This window comes from Mchenga conophoros, linkage group LG23 (genome assembly GCF_057382185.1).
Source record: "Mchenga conophoros isolate Kocher_MC1m ecotype Shallow Benthic linkage group LG23, M_conophoros_male_GT1.1, whole genome shotgun sequence".
Taxonomy (NCBI): domain Eukaryota; kingdom Metazoa; phylum Chordata; class Actinopteri; order Cichliformes; family Cichlidae; genus Mchenga; species Mchenga conophoros.
Genome location: NC_140547.1, coordinates 51,687,427 through 51,705,769, shown reverse-complemented (window position 1 = coordinate 51,705,769; position 18,343 = coordinate 51,687,427). Strand labels below are relative to the sequence as shown.

The following is an 18,343-nucleotide window of genomic DNA, read 5'->3' as shown; positions in this document are numbered from 1 at the left end:
GAGGTTCACAACCACGAACCACGAACCACGAACACGCCTGTATTTCGTGTAGTTTGTAAATCTCATGGAAATCTTCCATCAAGCCTTCACAATTACGGCTGACAGCGGTATGGGAGTTTCACTACAACCTCAGCAGCCGGTTCCTTCTTTAAAAAGCAAAACCCAAAGTTTTCCATGCGTTTCATTTATCTTTAGATCGGACTGCTTCTCCGTCTTTGCTCTGCACAGTGATTCACGGCTGTGGGAGTTCGTCTGTCTTAAACGAGCTCACCTCGCTCCTTCCCTCCTCGCCTGCTGGTCGGTTTCCAGATTGTAACCATCGTCGCTTCTAACATGAGCAAAGGGCCAGAGAGGAGCCAAAACTCAGGGCGTTGCTCCATTTTTAATTAAATATTGGGTACCTTGTTAAGCAGATTCACAAATGGAAAAGGAAATGAAAGAACAAAAAATCCAACCATGTAGGTTCTTTTCTTGGAAGGAAAGCAATAGCCGGCTAAAAAAACAAAAGACATTTCCCAGTCATGAGATCCCTCTCATGACTGGGAAATGTCAAACCTCATGTCCTGCAGGGTTGAAACAAATCAACCAGCGCGGACTACTGACTCATACGTTGTGTTGTTGTTTTTTAAAATCCCCCACATGACGACAAGTCCTTAAGGAGCCGCTGGGTGTTGCTGCCCTGTTCTCCTATGGCATGGATGGCGGCAACCATGTGGATGTGTTTCACCCCGGCACACGGAAAACACCGGCAAGAAGGCGGCAAGCCGAGTCGTTTGAGATGTGCGGTTACACTGGAGGACGTTCAGAAGTTTTTTCTGTGGTCTGTCTGCAATCCATTGCAAGGATCTTCCATAAGAGGCTTTTTACACGTCTCTGTGATGCAGCGAGAGTGCGTCTGTGCTGGAGCCTGGAACAAACTGGAAATGTTTCAGAGGTTTGTCTGAGGAAAACAAAGATGTGATCAGTTTGTGGCTGTTTGAAAGGTCGAGCACGAATACGATATCCTCAAAAAAAAAAGAGTGTAAATGTGCCGCTGTGTGTTTTCTATGAGCAGACCTGGCTCTGAACCCTCCTATTAAGTGTGCCGCTGATGGCGTGTTTGCCTCTTTATTAACACAAAGTATCTCTGGCTCTCGCTGCACTCTCTGCAAACATGTAGGTAAATAATCAGCCAATCGACTCCTATTTATTCAGATTAAATGGGGAGGAAGCTGCCTGATTGGAGGGCTTCCTGGGCAGTGATTTGTGCGCAGCCGGGCTCCAGGTCAATGCGATCTTTGTGGGAAGACGCCGGGCTTCTGCAATTACACACGAAACCGGATTGTTTGGCTTTCCTTGTATATACAAAAGAGACGAGGGGACAAAAGGGCGCTATTTTTATGAAAGCTTTATTTAACACTTTCTCTCAGGGATCAGAGGTCAGGGGTTACTGTTGGAAAACATTCCTGGAAGTGGTATAAGCAGGAAAAAGCAACATATATGTGGCTATTAAGGTGATTTATTATCAGGGGAAATCCTTCGACCTTACATTGCATGTTCACTTGAGGCCGGATTTTGAAATAAAGGCGAGCAGATACGCAGGTATGCTTCCGTCCTAAAACTGCACAGCTGCTGGGGAGCGTGAAACCGCAGAGCTTCGAGTGACTTTTCAGGTGCTTTTCAGGCAGGTAGAAACACAGAACAACAGTTAGCAGGGCTTTGATTTAATCCCATTCATCCACGCAACCTTGCAGCTTTAAGTGCTCGAGAACAGGATCAATGTGACACATGTGAACATGTTACAGAGAGCCGTTGGGATCCACTCTCCTTTTTCCTATTTTCTGCTGCTGGGTGTCAATAGACTTTTATTAATTGCTTTCACGTGATAGTGGGCCCAATCTGTACGTTTCTAAGCTTTACTTTGCTGCTTGTGATGCTGCTAAAAATACACGAGGAGCTGATGCTCGCTGAGTGTCTGGAGAGGCTTTCGGTTAGAAAATACGTCCTTGAATGTTTTAATAATCTGTGGTGAGATGATGGTGATGATAATGTTGGCAGCTTGCTTTGCTGTGAGGTGTCACCACCTGTCAGGAGCAAACTAAAAAAGCAGATGCCTTTCTTCTTCTCTCCCGTCATCTTCCCTTGCAGTCGACATCAACTCTGCGCTGCCCCTTCGTCTCCCGCCGGCCGCCATCCCCATGGATCTGCGCGTGGACCATCACCAGCAGCAGCAGCAGGTGTCCTCGCTCTCCCCGCCCGCCCAGCAGTCGCCCGGCCAGCCCGGCGGCGGCAGCGGTGGCGGCAGCGTGGTGGCGGCATCGGTGCACGAGCAGCAGCTGCAGGCTGAGCTGCTGGCCCTGAAACAGAAGCAGCAGATCCAGCGGCAGATCCTCATCGCAGAGTTCCAGAGGCAGCACGAGCAGCTGTCCCGCCAGCATGAGGCCCAGCTGCAGGAGCACATTCAGGTACGGCCGCGTGTTTGTCAATGAATGAAGTTCAAGTGCTGGAAAAAAAGGAGGCATTCAAAACAAATCTGAAAAATTTGGCCCACCTTTTCCAGAAATGGCACTAGCAGTCCTTAAAGCTGCAGTTTCACAGCAGCCAAAAGAAGAGCAGTTAAAGCTGTGACGGCCCGGCAGGATTATTTGGACGTGATTGCACAGTGATTCCACCAATCACAGCTAGTTCACCTGTGAGTCCGTCTGTGAACAAAGGAAGGGCTGCTAACAATGCTGGAAGAAAATGTTTTTCTAGACTTGACAAGGAACACGCTAAAATCCAGTAGGAGGCTTCCTGTGCCGCCTGTTCAGAACATTTCAACTTAAAAGCAGCGCGTTCACCCCTCCAACCCTGTTCTGATCCGGTTCGGAAATGATTGAAATCCACCCTCAGTAGTAGGCACGCTCCATGATTCAGGAGCTTGTAGACAAACCTTTTTTTTCTGCATGACTTTATCAGTCTGGGGGAATTTTTTCACAGTCTTAGTCTGTTTTAGTCTGCTTCCATTTACTGTGGGTTGCAGCCACTCGTTTATGCACAGCTCTTAATGTCTGACCGCAGTATTTCAGTCGGTTTGAGGTCTGGACTTTGACTTTTTCATTCTTTGTTTTGCAGATTTGTTGTTCAGTTCAGTTCAACTTTATTTATACAGGGCCGAATCACAACAAGAGTCGTAAAAGCGCTTTAGATAGGCACAACTTTCTAGAAGCAAATAATACACACAGCCTTATTTGTGTTGCATCACCTTTATCAAGTACTCCCACTCGAACTAGTTCACTTCAGTTTTATTTATATAGCACCAAATCACATGAGTCGCCTCGAGGCACTTTATAATGTAAAGTAAAGACAGAGAAACCCCAACAATCAGACCCTCCCCTATGAGCAACCACTTGGAGACGGTGGGGACGAAAAGCTCCCTTTTAACAGGAAGAAACCTCAGGCAGAATCAGACTAGTTGTGGTTGAGAGGAGACATGCTGTGGAAAAGAGCCAGAGATTAATCATAACTAATGACCAAATACAGAGAGGTGTATAAGCACAGAAACACTCAGTGCATCATGGGAAGCGTCCAGCAGCTTAGATCAATTGTAGGATAACTAAGGGAGGATTCAGGGTCACCTGATCCAGCCCTAACTATATGATTTATCATATCTGCCTCCTGAATCCAAACTGGGAGCTGGTTCCACAGATGGACCTGAAAGCTGCAGGCTCTGCCTCCCATTCTACTTTTAAATATTCAACACTTGGCTTTAAAAGCAGCAGAGTATTGAAAACAGACAGACAACAGCCTCTTCTGGTCCACAGCTCAACAGATCAGCATTAGACCTGGTCGCGGTCTTTCCGGAGGACTGCACACTAGGGCTGCCACAAACGATTATTTTGATAGTCGACTAGTCACCGATTATTTTTGCGATTAGTCGACTAATCAGATCATCATCCATTGGACGTAAAAGTACAGCTTATTGCACCAGCAGCATCTGCTCTTATATAACTATCATTAGCTTACAGCTTTAAGTGTTTAAGGTCTGTGCTAACTAAAAATAAAGACAAGATGATAGTTTATTCAATTTTAATGACATTTGCAGATTGTTTCGGTTAAGTTTAATAAACTCCTTGCTACCTAAAATATAACAGGACACTGGAGTATATTCTGGAGCATCTCACACTTCTGATAATCAGCTGTCTGCTTGACGTTTATTCAGCTGTGTAAAAACTATAACTTTAATCTCAGCCAAACCGATTTACTCAGGAACAAATAAAATACTAAAAAAAAAAGCCAAACAATAACATTTTAAGTTATCTAAGTGACTCATATATATTTAACCTGAGTAGCGAAAGACGGCGGTGGGTTTGTAAACGATTTGCGGGGAGTCCGGTGTTCTCACGGCGCTAGTGACCTAGCCCCCGGCTCGCTAACGAGCTAGTGGGTAACAGATGTCTCCGAAAACATCGGAGCGCTTTTGAAAATATGCGGTGTCCTGATAAACTGAGCCGATATTTGAGGTTTACACAGCTACATTCTCGCCTGAAAATATGTTCAACGTTTATTTTGTGACCCAGAAAGAATAATAAGAGTAACATTAAAACTAACTAGCTGCCACCATTGTTGGAAACTGCGCTGGGCCGCGCTATGAATTCTGGGACACAGCTGCTTCTTCTTCTTCTTCTTCGGGGTTTAACGGTAGCTGACATCCTTGTACATGCAGTGCTGCCATCTTCTGTTTCAGTCCGTTATTACACTCTTAAATCCTGCCACTTATTCCTGCGTCTTTTGTGATCTTACAAAGTTTCAAACGACGCGTCGACTATTAAATCAGTCGTCGACGATTTTGATAGTCGACGTAATCGTGACTAGTCGACAAATCGTGGCAGCCCTACTGCACACAAGCACATTTACGTAGGTTGCAGACTCTGGAGGCTCAGTTTAGATTAATACCTACCCACTTTACCGTAAATTCACCGTAACATGGCTATTGGGTAACTGCTAATAGCTAAACGGCTAACATTAATGTGTTGACGTTTATTATAACTTTTAAATACGTCAGCGTGGTTGAAACAGGAGCTTTACTGACCTGTTGAAATTCCTCAGAGTGATGTTCAGTGTTTTGAGGTATCGACACTGCTGCAAATGGGTAATCAAAGAAATTTGAGTTTTTTGTATCGATTGGTTACTAATTTTAAATTTGTCAGACTTCTGGTAAGCATCGGCTCTCTCCACGATCGTTGTAAATGCGGCTAATAAGCCCTGAAGAGTGAAGCAGTAAAACTGTTAATATTTTTTTGTTGTTTTAAATACACAGGTTGTAATATTGTTGTTGTCAGCGAGGAACAAACGCTGTGTTGGACACTGATTTCACTTTAATTCTTCCATCAGTGTAAAAGCAGAGCAGCGGGCCTGTTACTCAAACCTATTTAAAACTGTCCTAAACAAAGCAAAGACAGACTTTGATGTAGTCTGCTGTGGGATTCTTCATTAGCAGACTAAACTCAGCCTGTGAGACCTTTAAATGCTGCGAGTGAAGAGGGAGCAGAGAACAAGGAGGCAGTCTGCCTTCATTTATTTTAACTCCAGAGATGGAGAAGAGCAATATGAGCATGTGGTTGAAGTCGGAAAATGTGCGAAAGACTTTTTTCCCCTGGTGTTACATAAGTTATGCACAAGCCCTGTTGTAGCCTTACTTTAAATATCCAGAAATATACGGTGTGCTCAGGGCGACGTGAAAAAGTGAAAAGTTCGGTTTGGTGTGAACGGCCCGGGCCGGACGCTTGGGGAACATAAACAGAGCTGCACAGGAGTGTGCGCTGGAGCTTGGATCACATGTCACAGTGACCTGGAAATACAAAGTGAATCTAGATCATCACGCCCACACGCCGAAGCTTTAATACATCAGCCCCCCACCCCCGAGAGCGCCGGAGCGCTCCCGAGAGGCAGAAATGTCACATAAAGATATTCCAGTATTTGCTCTTTTTTAGAAGAATACTGCTGTAATATGAATTGTAATACACGCAGATACAGCTGAACTACTTATTATTTCAGGACTTAGAATAAATTGTCTAAAAATGGATTGTGGGGGCAGAAGATCAGATGGCGACGTGCAGGATTACATTAGTTTGAATGTCACATGCAAGTCTTTGCTCTCTTGATCTCTTGGTGCTCAGCTTCCCTCTTTACGAACCTTTTTATTTATTCTTTCCTTTTCTCGTTTCTTTCGAGCTTGTCTTGCCTTTGTCTTTTTGTGCTTCCTTCTTCCTTACTGGTTCTGCTTTTTTCCCCTTGCTCTTCCCGTCTCTAATGTTCTCCTTTCTTGTTCCTTCTCTCACTTCTTCCTTCTGTCTTCACATTTAAACTTTTCCCTCATTTGTTTGTGTGTCATCCGCTCCTCCTACTTTCTTCTGTCTCTTACTTTTGGTTTACATTTTTCTTCATTTAATTTTTTTTGTTTTTGTATTTCACTGTTTTTTTCCTCTTCCTGTAATTTCACTCTATTGTATCTTTTTCCTTTCTAGACGTTTAAAATGATCCATTCAGTCTTGTGATCATGGTCCTGTTGCACGACCCCGTTTGGGTCCAACCTTATCTGTTGGACAGATAATAATAATAATAATGGATTGGATTTATATAGCGCTTTTCAAGGCACCCAAAGCGCTTTACAATGCCACTATTCATTCACTCTCACATTCACACACTGGTGGAGGCAGCTACGGTTGTAGCCACAGCTGCCCTGGGGCAGACTGACAGAAGCCAGGCTGCCATATCGCGCCATCGGCCAACACCAGTAGGCAAGTAGGGTAAAGTGTCTTGCCCAAGGACACAACGACCAGGACAGAGAGCCCGGGGATCAAACCGGCGACCTTCCGGTTACAGATGCGCTTCCCAACCCCCTGAGCCACGGTCGCCCACAATGACCTCACTTTGACTCTACTGTGGTATAGAGTGGATTTCATCATTGTATCGATGACTACAAGGTGCTGAGGCCAAATCGTGGCCCTTCACCACCATGCTTGACAGCTGGTATGATGTATTTGGTTGTTGTGCGTCATGGTCAAACTTTGGTCTCATCCAAAGGACATTGTTTCAGAAGTCTTGTGTTTTGTTCAGATGCAGCTTTGCAAACAGAAATTGTTCTTGTCCTGTTATTTTAAAGAAAAGAGATTTGCCCCTTGTTACCCTCCAACCTGTTCGGTCTTTTTCCAGCTGCACTGTCATGAACTTTAACATTTACCATTTTAACTGAAGCCTGCAGAGTCTGAGATGTAGCTCTTGGGTTTTTTGCAGCGTCTCCGAGCATTGCACGCACTGACCTTGAGGTGAATTTCGGGTGAATTGTCCACTCCTGGGAAGACTGGCAACTGTCTTGAATGTTTTGTACTTGTGAATAATCTTTCCCAGTGCAGAATAATGGACTTCAGATTGTTTGGAAATGACCTTACAATGCTTCCCAGACTGATGGGCAGCACGAGTTGCCTTTGTTTTTTCCTCCTTGGCATCGTGTTAACACACAACTGAATGCTCCAGACCAGCAACGCGTACATAAGATGTTCTGGAGGAGCGGGAATACGCACTTCTTTTGCGGTGGAGGAACACCAAAGTTTTCCGTCCTGTTTTGTCATTTTTGTGATGCCGAGGGATGAGCGAGGATATCTGAAGGTGCGTTTGAGTTGTGGCGGCGCGCAGATGGAGGAGAGTGACGCACAGACTGAGCAGTGAGGCCTGTCCTCAATCAGCTCCTGTGTGCACGCACGCACAGAAATCTACAGCCATTAAAACCTAAACATCCTCTTAAATGTCAGCAAGCACTCGAACACATGCCCACAGTAGCACATACTCGAGTACCCATAGCAGCAGGCGTACATACGCTGATTCACATGCTAACAACGGGGAACTCTCAGAAATTGAGACAGTCGGAAACTCTTCAGAGTATTTAGTCAAAAAGTGGCAACATTTTCTATAATAATAATAATAATGATAATAATGGATTGCATTTATATAGCGCTTTTCGGGGCCCTCAAAGCGCTGTGTACATCTCTGGCCTAGTGAGCCACAGGGGTTTGGGCTGTGTGAATGTGGGTGGCGAGGTTACTTTGAGCCTTGCCACCCACTCAATCCCTTATCCCCCAACCTCGATTGAAAGACCAAAAAAAGGAAAAAGGATTCAGGCGTCGGGCTGGAAGCCAGCCAGACAGCCGATGAGCTTTTCTCACGGGCCCCACCTCACCTTCCTCTCACCTTCAGCCGCTAATTTATTCACAGACCGGTCTCGAGCATTTGATTTACCCTGGCGGTAAACACGAGCGCATGTCCCGGCTACTGAGCGTTTATTTACACTTCTTAAAAAAATAAAAAGACGCCATCACGACCTGATTACATGCCGTTACAGTAAACTAATCAAATATTGCCACTGGTTTCACAATGATAAGGGAGAAAGGAGCCCAGGGTGTTGATTCCTTGGCACATCAGCGAGAGGTCATTATGTTGCTGGCGGAGTGCAGGCAGCTTGCCTATTTATTCCATATTACAAAGTGATTCGGAGGCTTGACTCTGTACTTTATGTTGTTGAAATTACGGCTGCGAAAAGGGTGAAAGTGAGCTTCAGCCTGCGTTTAATTTAATTGATGCTTTTATCCACAGTCAGGCTCTGGGTCTTAGGACACTCAAGTGGGATGAAGAGGTGTCTCCAAGCACAGGTTGGCTTTTACTGTGATTTTATTTTTGACCTTTTTGGTTTCAGCACAAGCCGTCAGGGCACAGGTGAGTTTGTTTCTGCGGTATAAAAGCACAGGGAAGGCAGATTTCAGAGCATTTAACAGATGCTCTTCTGTCTTTTTTCTGAGGAAGAAGCAGATTGGATTATGTGTTTTTTACTAAAGCCTCATCCCCCTGTTAAATTGTTTATATTTATTTAAAGGCTTAAGCTTCTGGCCTGAGGTTTTTGGGGATTTTTTTTATAGAACTGCAAAGGTTTTATTTCTTTCCCCCTCCTTTTTTTTCTTTAAACAGCTGTCAGATGTATTTACTTCAGATGGCAACTCAAGCAAAGCAGAAATGGGACTACTCGACTTTTAAAGACGACCAAGTAATGAAATGGTTGCATTTTTAAGATCTTTGCAAAGTGATGGTATCTGATAAGGCGAGCGGGTTTAGTCCGTGAAGTGAGCCAGTAGCATCAGCGGATTTCTTTGGTGCAATAGATTTAGTATATTTAATTTAGGCATATAAAACTTCACCATCATGCTATGATTTTCTTTCCTTTAAGCTCCTGACGTTCTTAAAAGTCGTTCGAATTTGAGCACCCAGAATGTCCGGGATCACAGACGGTGATTGTTTTGTTTCCTGTTCAGATTCTTTTGCCATATGATGATGATGTCACATGTCATATGGACCATCCATTTGCTGTGACACTTGTGTTTAATACTCAGATCCACTGATCTGGAAGAGCCACTGTGATTCAGGCTCTTATGTGCGCTCAGATTGTGGGGAAATAAAACGTCTTCGGGACTTAAAGTTGTTCGATCGGTGCAAAAAGCGCGTCCAAAGAGCAAGTTAACACCATTTCACAGCCACAAGGTGAAAATATGACTATATAAGAAAGTAATCATGGATTGAAGGTGAGCCTAGGATCAAAATGTAGGTAAACAATGAGACCTTTCATATGCCGTGACCTGTTTTGATCAACCAACCAATCCTTCATGTTGACATGACCTTTAAAAATGAACCCCCAAAATTCCCTTCTTGAGGTTAAAGCCACAAATGAAACTTCTAAGGCACTAATGCTTGTTCCTGCTCCTCTGCATCATAGACATTAAATTGGTGCAGCTTTGCTACTGAAAATGTGATATATCCTGTCAAGTTGATGCAACAGAAATTGATTTTGGCTTCAGGTTGTGACATCTGGAGCTGAGTTTTAGGCCTGAAAATTGAATGTCTGTCTCTTGTTCTTACAGACGTGAGGGCTCAAAAATGCTTTCACCCACCTCAGAGTGTAAAACCTTTGCACTAATTGTATCATACATAAAAAATCAATGATGTGATTCTGAGGGGGTCACGTGGGAACTTTTTAAAAAACGGTTGATTTATGTGGAATGACCCAAGTGGTAATAGTTCTTCATATACAGTAGCCTACTGTATACTACCGACCCCAGCCAGTCGCAGCAGCTGGCCACATGGATCTGCTGGAAGTTTCTCCCTGTTAAAAGGGAGTTTTTCCTTCCTACTGTCACCAAAATGCTTGTTTACAGGCGGTCATCTGATTGTTGGAATTTTCTCTGCATTATTGTGGTCTTTGTCTTACAATATTAAGCACCTTGAGGTAACTGTCATTGTGATTTGTTGCTGTATAAATAAAATTGAATTGAGCTATTAGAAAAAGCGTATTTGTGAGTTTCACGTGGTCACTGGTAGGTAGCATAGCAACAGCAGTGACTGTAGTGAGACATGCTCACAAAAGTATGGGATGAGTTTGTTGTTTGGACATGTGTGGTGATTACGGAGAAGGAAACATAAAGCTCTTGTGAATATGGTAAATATTGTATATAACCTTGTAGTTTTCTGTGTTTTTGCATGCTCGTATTGTTGTTGACCTATTTATTCCTGCTGTGTTCACTCTGCTGCTCTAACAATGTGAATTTCCCAACTCTGTGACTAATAAAGCCTATCTTATCTCATCTCATGATATGTAGACAGATAGATGTGAGGGCTAATAAGGAACAGTTCCAAACTTCCGTGCAGGATACTTGGAGTTATCTGCAATCAGTCGCCCGTTTGGTGAATATTTGCTAATGTGATTGTGGTCTTTCTTCGTGCAGCAGCAACAGGAGCTCCTGGCTTTGAAGCACCAGCAGGAGCTGCTGGAACATCAGAGGAAGATGGAGAACCACCGTCGGGAGCAGGAGCTGGAGAAGCAGCAGAGAGAACAGAAGCTGCTGCTGCTGAAGAACAAGGAGAGGGGCCAAGAAAGTAAGTTGAAGCAAGATGAGTGATACTGAGAGCGCTAGCAGTCAAACTGAATCTGAAGCCAAGCCTGCGCCCTGTAGCCAACTTTCCCAGTTTGAACAGCAAAACCATATGAAATCATATATTGAACCAGTATAACAGCAAATGTAACTTATTTATTTTCTCTCATCTTCAGTTCACACTTTGTCACCACTGGTGCCTCAGTATGTCACTATCTAAGCTGATCAAAGCTCCTACGAACCTGCAGTTGTCATACAGAATTCTCTACCACATCTATACTCACAACAGAATCTGCTGTGAATCTCTGTGGGTCGTACCCAGTAATGAATCTAATCTGGGTTTAACTAAAACATAACAGGAGCCAAGTTGTGCTTGTTGCTAACCACTGTTTGTGGGAGTCTTTCCTCTGAGTTTAATAAATACCTTCAGGTTTATAGGATCCATATGAGTGTCCCCAAAGCAAGAGACTTGCGTGCATTTATGTTTTCCATAAATACATACAGAACTTAACCTACTGGGATGCATCAACAGGATAACACTGGAAACAATAATTAGAGGTTGTCGTCCCCATATTAGTAGCTTACGTTATGATTTCACACTCAGTTCAGTGTTACAGTTACAGCATATAATGTCGTGTGTAGGGTACCCACCACCACCACCACCACCACTACTGTGAGCTATTGTTTCCTGTCTATACAGTCAGGAAGCTTGGTAGCATCTGCCAGAGTTATCGAGAACTCTCTGTTCAAAAGGACCGTTGTGTTTGTGCGCTTCTGTGCGTGTGTGTTTGCATGTCTGTGTATTTCCATTTTACTTGGAGAACCTGTGTATTTACTGTGGTAAACGAGCTGTATTAGCCCGGTGGCCTTGGCTGGAGCTGGGCCGAGTTGTTACCGCTGCCTGCTGGATGTCTCTCAACAGTTCATTGAAAGCAAGTGGACAGGAGTCCTTGAGAGCCGTTTACACACTATATGGAAAATGGTTACAGATCGTGTGTGTGTGTGTGTGTGTGTGTGTGTGTGTGTGTGTGTGTGTGTGTGTGTGTGTGTGTGTGTGTGTGTGTGTGTGTGTGTGTGTGTGTGTGTGTGTGTGTGTGTGTGTGTGTGTCCCCGTCCAAAAGAGCAAGAGAGAGGACTGCAGTGTTTGCTCTCACGTGTATCTGCAAAGGTGCAGTTTGTGGTCTGTAAATTTCTTAGTTTGTAGCGTTTTTCTTTCTTACCACAGTTCTTTATCCAAGAAGTCTGTTTTTGCTGATTCACTGTAAGACGAGAGCATGGTTTTTTGATTGATTGGTTATTTTAGTAATTAATCCGCTGATTCTTTTCTCAACTGATTCTTTTCATTTTAAAAATCGGGAGATAGTCGCAGTTACTTAAAGCCCACTTTCGTATCTTTCTATTGAGCACCCCAGATTACACAGAAAACTGAGACAAACACTAATTTCTGCCTAAACGTCTGAGGAAGGTCAGACGTTCAAGTTTTACTGTTCAATGACTTCCAGTTGACGAGTTGATTTTAGCTTCCAGATGGGATTTATGCATAATAAGTTTAGAAAATACAAGACAACTGAACAAATTAGCCCTCTTCCTGTTAAAAGGGAGGTTTTACTTCCCACTGTTGCCAAGTCCTTGCTAATAGGGAGTCATCTGATTGTCGAATTTCCTCTGAAGATAAAGATGAGACTTTCTGGAAAGAAAACATTAATAAATCTTTGGTCCTGATTTTGACTTCTTTTCTTTATATGCTGGCAGTGATGTGGATGTTTTGTCTGAGTGGCAACAGCTTTCAGAATACTGGAGCAGGTATTCGTGCAATAAGTGGTGTTAAATGGTACAAAGCTGTGGCAATGTTTGATTCCCCCCTTAGCTTCTGGGGGCAGTGTCCTATATCTCAGGAGTCCAGACTCAGGAATCCGTAGTCAGTTGATATGTGTGCAAGTTTTGGTTTAAGATAAAAACTAAATCACCGCCAAACGAACTCTAAACTTTTAACCTGCATGTAGTGATCGGTTATCCAAAATTACCTGATCTGAGGATTAGGAATAAGATCTCTCCTGTTGGAGGTCTTAGCTGGGATAGTCTAGTTACACTGGAATACCAGAAGTCTCATCTCATGCCTATAGATGTTACATATGAACATGCAGATATTGTTAGGGGAATTTAAACGGGGGGATTTAGTGGCAGAAACACACACGGGCACAGGATCGCGGTGAAGCAGATTTATTTACAGTGACAGGGGAATATTTACAAGGGAAGGGGCTATGTACAGTGGCCGGGAAAATGTGCGAGGAGACAGAGCCGAGGGGATGAAACGGAGCCGAGGTATGCGGGAGGATAGATGGCGCACCGGAGCTACCTGAGGACGAGCGACAAAACAGAGTTAGGGGATAACGTCGAGAGTAAAACTGAGGCGGACGGGGAGAGTTGGAAAGCTTACTTGAAACACTGAAATACAGGTATGGCAGTGGTCACAGGCCGGCGCGAGGTAAGTCTCTGTCACAGATCCAAAGAGGGCCAGCACACACAGGCAGGCGGCGAGACAGGCTGGTGCAGAGGGAAAGCAGGCAGGAGACGGATCTTAAAACATGCAGCTCAGTAGCGCGGAAGCAACAGATTAATCTTGCAAAAGCAGGTTACCACTTGTGGAAGCGACGATACTGCGACACCAGACGTCCGTTACTCAGCTCCATAAATGCTCCCACTGATGACGTCCGATACGCCGCCGGAATGCCATCAAGCACCGCCCCGCCTACCTGCGTCTCGAAAAGGGAAACAAAAACCCAGGAACAACAACACGCATGCCCACCAACTCCTAATAGATATGTGATTACAGAGATTAGCCATTTAAAACTGGAGTCCATCCATCCATCTTTCCTTCCACTAATCCAATTTAGGGTGGCAGGGGCGGCCTGGAGCCTATCTCAGCTGTCATAAAGCGAGAAGCAGGCTACTCCCTGGACAAGAGGCCAACATTCACGCCCGCATTCACATGTAGAATCACCAGTTAACCTAAAGCCATGCATGTCTTTGGACTGTGAGAGAACCAGAGTACTCACAGAGAATCCACACAAGTCGTGGATTCTAACCCAGGACTTGCTGTGAGGCAGCACTCTGCCACCCACAGTATTAAAAACCTAATGAAGACAGTATCTGCTTTGAAACATGTTACAGTGGAAGAGTGTAATAGGGTTCGTTTCACACTTAAGTGAAAAAGATCAAACTGATTATGAGAATTGTGATGAGACATCCAACTATCGCGTCAACCACCCATGGACACTTGGCCCTTTTCCGCGCAGTCTTCCTACAAGTTCAGTCGCGGTGGCTAACTTGTTATGGTAATTGCTCGTGATGTAGCGTACATTCAGCTGTAATGACTTTATCCGTGGCTTTCTCTTTCAGGTGCTGTGGCCAGCACCGAGGTGAAGATGCGTCTCCAGGAGTTCGTCCTGAATAAGAAGAAGGCACTGGCCCAGCGTAGCATCAACCAAGGAGGCCTCCCCAACGACGCTCCCTACTGGTACCGGTGAGGAGCATCTTTTGTGGTATTAGCTCAGCTAGTAATGCACATGATACACTCAACCAAAAAGTTTGTTTGACATCAAATCATTCTCCCTCCTGTCAGTGCGCGAGCCGCCGCTGATTCTTTGTAATGACTGTAAGCAGCAGAAGACTCCTGAACGCATCTGCAGGTCTTTCTAAGTGTAGGATGGTAATTCTGTCTCTGACAGCGGCTGAATAATGTATTGGATTGTATCTTAATCTGTCAGCGAGCTTCCTCTCCTCCACACCTGCCACACTGTGTGAGCCCGACTGAAAGATGGATCTAGCAGGGTTATGAAACAAAGATGGCAGCCCGCGCACACACACATATGCTCACACGCACACGTGATAGAGCTGCATATTGGAAGCTGATGATAGGGACCCTCACATTGAAGACTTGGCCTTGGATGGTTATTGTAGCATCTCGGGAGCCTTGTGCAGGTGTGCACACTTGCTGTTTCCTCTTTCTAGGTTTGGTGGCCTCCTGTCACATGTTTTTTATTGCCCGTCAGTGACATTGTAGACAGCGTGCTCAATGCAAGCTACAGAATTTAATATACAAACACACATCAGTTATATTTATATATAAATACTCCAATCACTGGACGCCAACTTTTCCTACTCGCAAGGAGTTTGCAGTCCTGGTTTGACTCTGTGTGAAGGAAATTGTATATTTTGTATGAAAATGTATATGCAGTTGACTTTTCTCTCTGTGTAAATAACTCAGAACTGTAGAATAAAAGCACAGCCCTTAAATTAATATTAGCGCTCACTACTGCTGACACAGGCCTGACATATATTCGCCTCTGTCAGTGCGCCCCAGGGTGGCTGTGGCTACAATGTAGCTGCCATCACCAGTGTGTGAATGTGTGTGTGAATGGGTGGATGACTGGATATGTAAAGCGCTTTGGGGTCCTTAGGGACGAGTAAAGCGCTATATAAATACAGGCCATTTACCATTTACCATATTTAGCTTTGAAGTTCAGCCCTGGATGTAGCACATCCGAATATTATTCCCTATGACTACATGCGTCTTTGTGCTACAACAAAAAAGGACTGAAACCACAAATTGCAAACGCAAAACCAAATAAATAACGTTACATAATCTTGATGTGTGACCCAGTGAAACACCCACAAGTGTTGACTTTCAACAGCTCAAAGTAACACAAAGTGTATCTTTCTATATCTGCCTGCTTCTCTCCTTTTCTACGCCTCTCTCTGTAATCTAAATTTCTCCACTCATTGGACTCAGTTTGGAAGAGACAAGTGTGTGCATCCGCTTGTCAGGAACATGCATTTGGGTCAAAGCCAACACGGCTTAACTTTGCCTGCAAACACCACCTTATTTTGCAGGCAGTGAACAGATGGCAGCACATTTCTTTGTTCTTGCCAAGGGATTTGCATGATGCTTTAATCATAAAGATCTATGACAGCCATGAAGTTCGTTGCTTTGTCTGGATTACTCATTGAGTCACGTGTACAGTGAGTTATCGGTGTTTTGCCTTGTTGCACATGTTTTGTGATCTTGGTGGCCCCTTTAATACTGTGTGTGTGTGTGTGTGTGTGTGTGTGTGTTTTGCAGCAAAACCCAGCACAGCTCTTTGGACCAGAGCTCGCCTCCACAGACTGGCGTGTCCACCTACAACCACCCTGTGCTGGGCGTCTACAACCCCCGGGATGACTTCCCACTGCGAAAGACTGGTGCGGTCCCCACACACACACATACGCATGTGGATACACTTTGTTTTGGCAGTGCAGACTCATCTATTTGCTGCATGCACACATGAGAATTACACAAACACACACACACACACATTGAAAGTTTAATGTCCAGTAGCTGCCATGTAGACTCACATCTAGAATTATTTAGATGGCACTGAGCACTGCTCCATTAATCACATCCAGATTAGGCTGTCAGGGTCTCCCAGCATTCCCTACATGAGAGCAGTAGAGAGTGCAAGTGTAGGTAAGTGTAGTTCAGTACAGTGAGCGCTAAGAAACATCAGCTTGACACTGATAGTTTGAATAGTAAAAAGTTACTGTTTTTTACCAAAATATGACAGCTATATTTACTGTTATTTCCTTTAATGTATTGGATATTTGAATATTAAGACTAACTGGCTTGAGGGCTGTGTTAGTAGTGAAGAACTCCAATTACCTTTGGAGTTCCCCAGGGCTCTGTTCTTGGTCCTCTTAAACTTCCACATTTCCACAGGTGCTTTTGCAGGTGTCTTTTCTTCAATGTTTAAAAAGCCACTCTCCCTTTACATAACAACATAGCTCAGTGAATTTGGGTGTGGTACTACTATAATGTGCCACCAAAGCAGCAAGTCAGTTGGTGAAATTTCAACTGCCTTACATCAAGTACAATGCCAAGCATAAAGCACACTACCAGTAAACTCTGGAGCAGTTTTAAAAAAATAAACCTCTATTTAACCCGGAGAAAATAAACTCTTAAGTAGGGATGGGTATCATTTAGGTTTTATCCGATACCAGTGCCAAACTGGTACTTTAACGGTGCTCGAACTGGTGCTTAAAGAATGGAGAACACACAATTTGTCCTAAACCTCTCATGTTTAACTGTTTTCCACTTTTTCTTTGGTCATTTTAGCCTTTTTGGCCAGGGTGAAGGGAGTATCTGCCATCAAACAAGAAGACAGCCGCATGTAACTACGACGGTGTTTGCTAGTTCACCTTACATGCATTAATTTAATAACGTGGTTAGCCTACTCAACGTAAATTATACATGAACAACATTAAGCTACTCACGCAGAGAAGAACGGCTGCTGCTGCATCATCATCCTCATCATTCCTGCTACACTGGCAGGGCTAGGGACCAGGACTCTCCTCTTCGGGTTCTTGGGGGATGTTGCTAACTCCGGGTCCGATAACAGGCACCAAACCCGCAGTAGATGTGCTCGGTGTGAGGTCTCGCAGCAAGCTATCAAATACGGCGCATTTCTCGGCTTTTAAAAAAAACCGCTATGCGTCGCCAGGTGTTTCATCGGATTCGAGGTGTTACCTCCTTTGACAGTATCACAGTATCAGCTTAAAGCACTTGTTGCTGCTGAGTTTGCATCTTTTGCTGTGAAGTACAGCCAGACTTTGACCGCTTCGCCTTGGGCATTTTTAATCTGTAGCTCTGCTCTAAAAGAACGTACGTACCTGGGCCTGCCTACTACGCTCGCAAAGGTAAAATGATTGGCTAAAATCTAAAGTGTATCACATCTCAGGAAAAAAAAGCACCGAAATGTGCGCTGCTTTTCGGTCTGGTTACTACCGTTTATGTCAGAACCGGTGCCATCATGGCACCGGATACCGGTACCCATCCCTACTCTTAAGATTGAATCTCTTTTACAAGAGCATCCTGGCCAAGAAGGACAGCAGTACTATTATAAGTTGCATAAATTAACGGCACATACACATACAAAACAATACACCAGGTGAGTACAAGCTTTGAGAAGAGTTTGGGGAGGGTCCTTATTCTGTTCCCGCATGACTGTGATCCAGTACATAAAGTCCAAAAAAGGCATGGTTGGATGCATTTTGGTGAGTTTAACCCCGTTCAACACCTTTGGGATGAACTAGATCAAAAAATGTGAGTTCAGTATCAGTGTCTGACCTCACAAATGCTCTTCTGGATGAATGGGTAAAGATTTCCACAGATTTATTCCAGACTCTTGTAGAAATCCTTCCCAGAGGGGTGGAAGCTTTTGTAGCTGCACCATACTGATGCTTAGGGTTGTAGGATAGGATAGCATAAAAGCTTTAGTAAATTTAATGTGTAGGTGGCCAAATACCTTTTTCACATAGTGTATGTAAGATATGTACACACACAAGCGCAGCATGCACTTCTTATTGTCCAGAAACTAAAA

General features: G+C 44.2%; 1 protein-coding gene and 1 long non-coding RNA gene across 8 annotated transcripts in view; one reads left to right on the top strand and one right to left on the bottom strand.

Moving 5' to 3' along the window:
• LOC146548298 (histone deacetylase 4-like) overlaps window positions 1-18,343 on the top strand; it is an 85,775-nt gene that overhangs the window by 31,652 nt on the left and 35,780 nt on the right. For 5 of the 7 annotated variants that reach the window (XM_085266123.1, XM_085266121.1, XM_085266122.1 and 2 more), the window contains 4 exons: window positions 2,128-2,444; window positions 10,782-10,932; window positions 14,328-14,451; window positions 16,051-16,169. In XM_085266123.1, the coding sequence (XP_085122249.1) occupies window positions 2,128-2,444; window positions 10,782-10,932; window positions 14,328-14,451; window positions 16,051-16,169 (711 nt within the window). Of the gene's footprint in view, window positions 1-784; window positions 935-2,127; window positions 2,445-5,018; window positions 5,111-10,781; window positions 10,933-14,327; window positions 14,452-16,050; window positions 16,170-18,343 lie in introns of those variants that run through there. The other 2 variants (XM_085266125.1, XM_085266126.1) reach the window with 2 other exon arrangements.
• On the bottom strand, window positions 13,162-13,792 carry LOC146548299 (uncharacterized). The gene is made up of 3 exons (XR_014890882.1): window positions 13,566-13,792; window positions 13,366-13,472; window positions 13,162-13,284 (listed from the first exon to the last, which is right to left on the bottom strand). It is a non-coding gene; the product is annotated as an uncharacterized LOC146548299 (long non-coding RNA).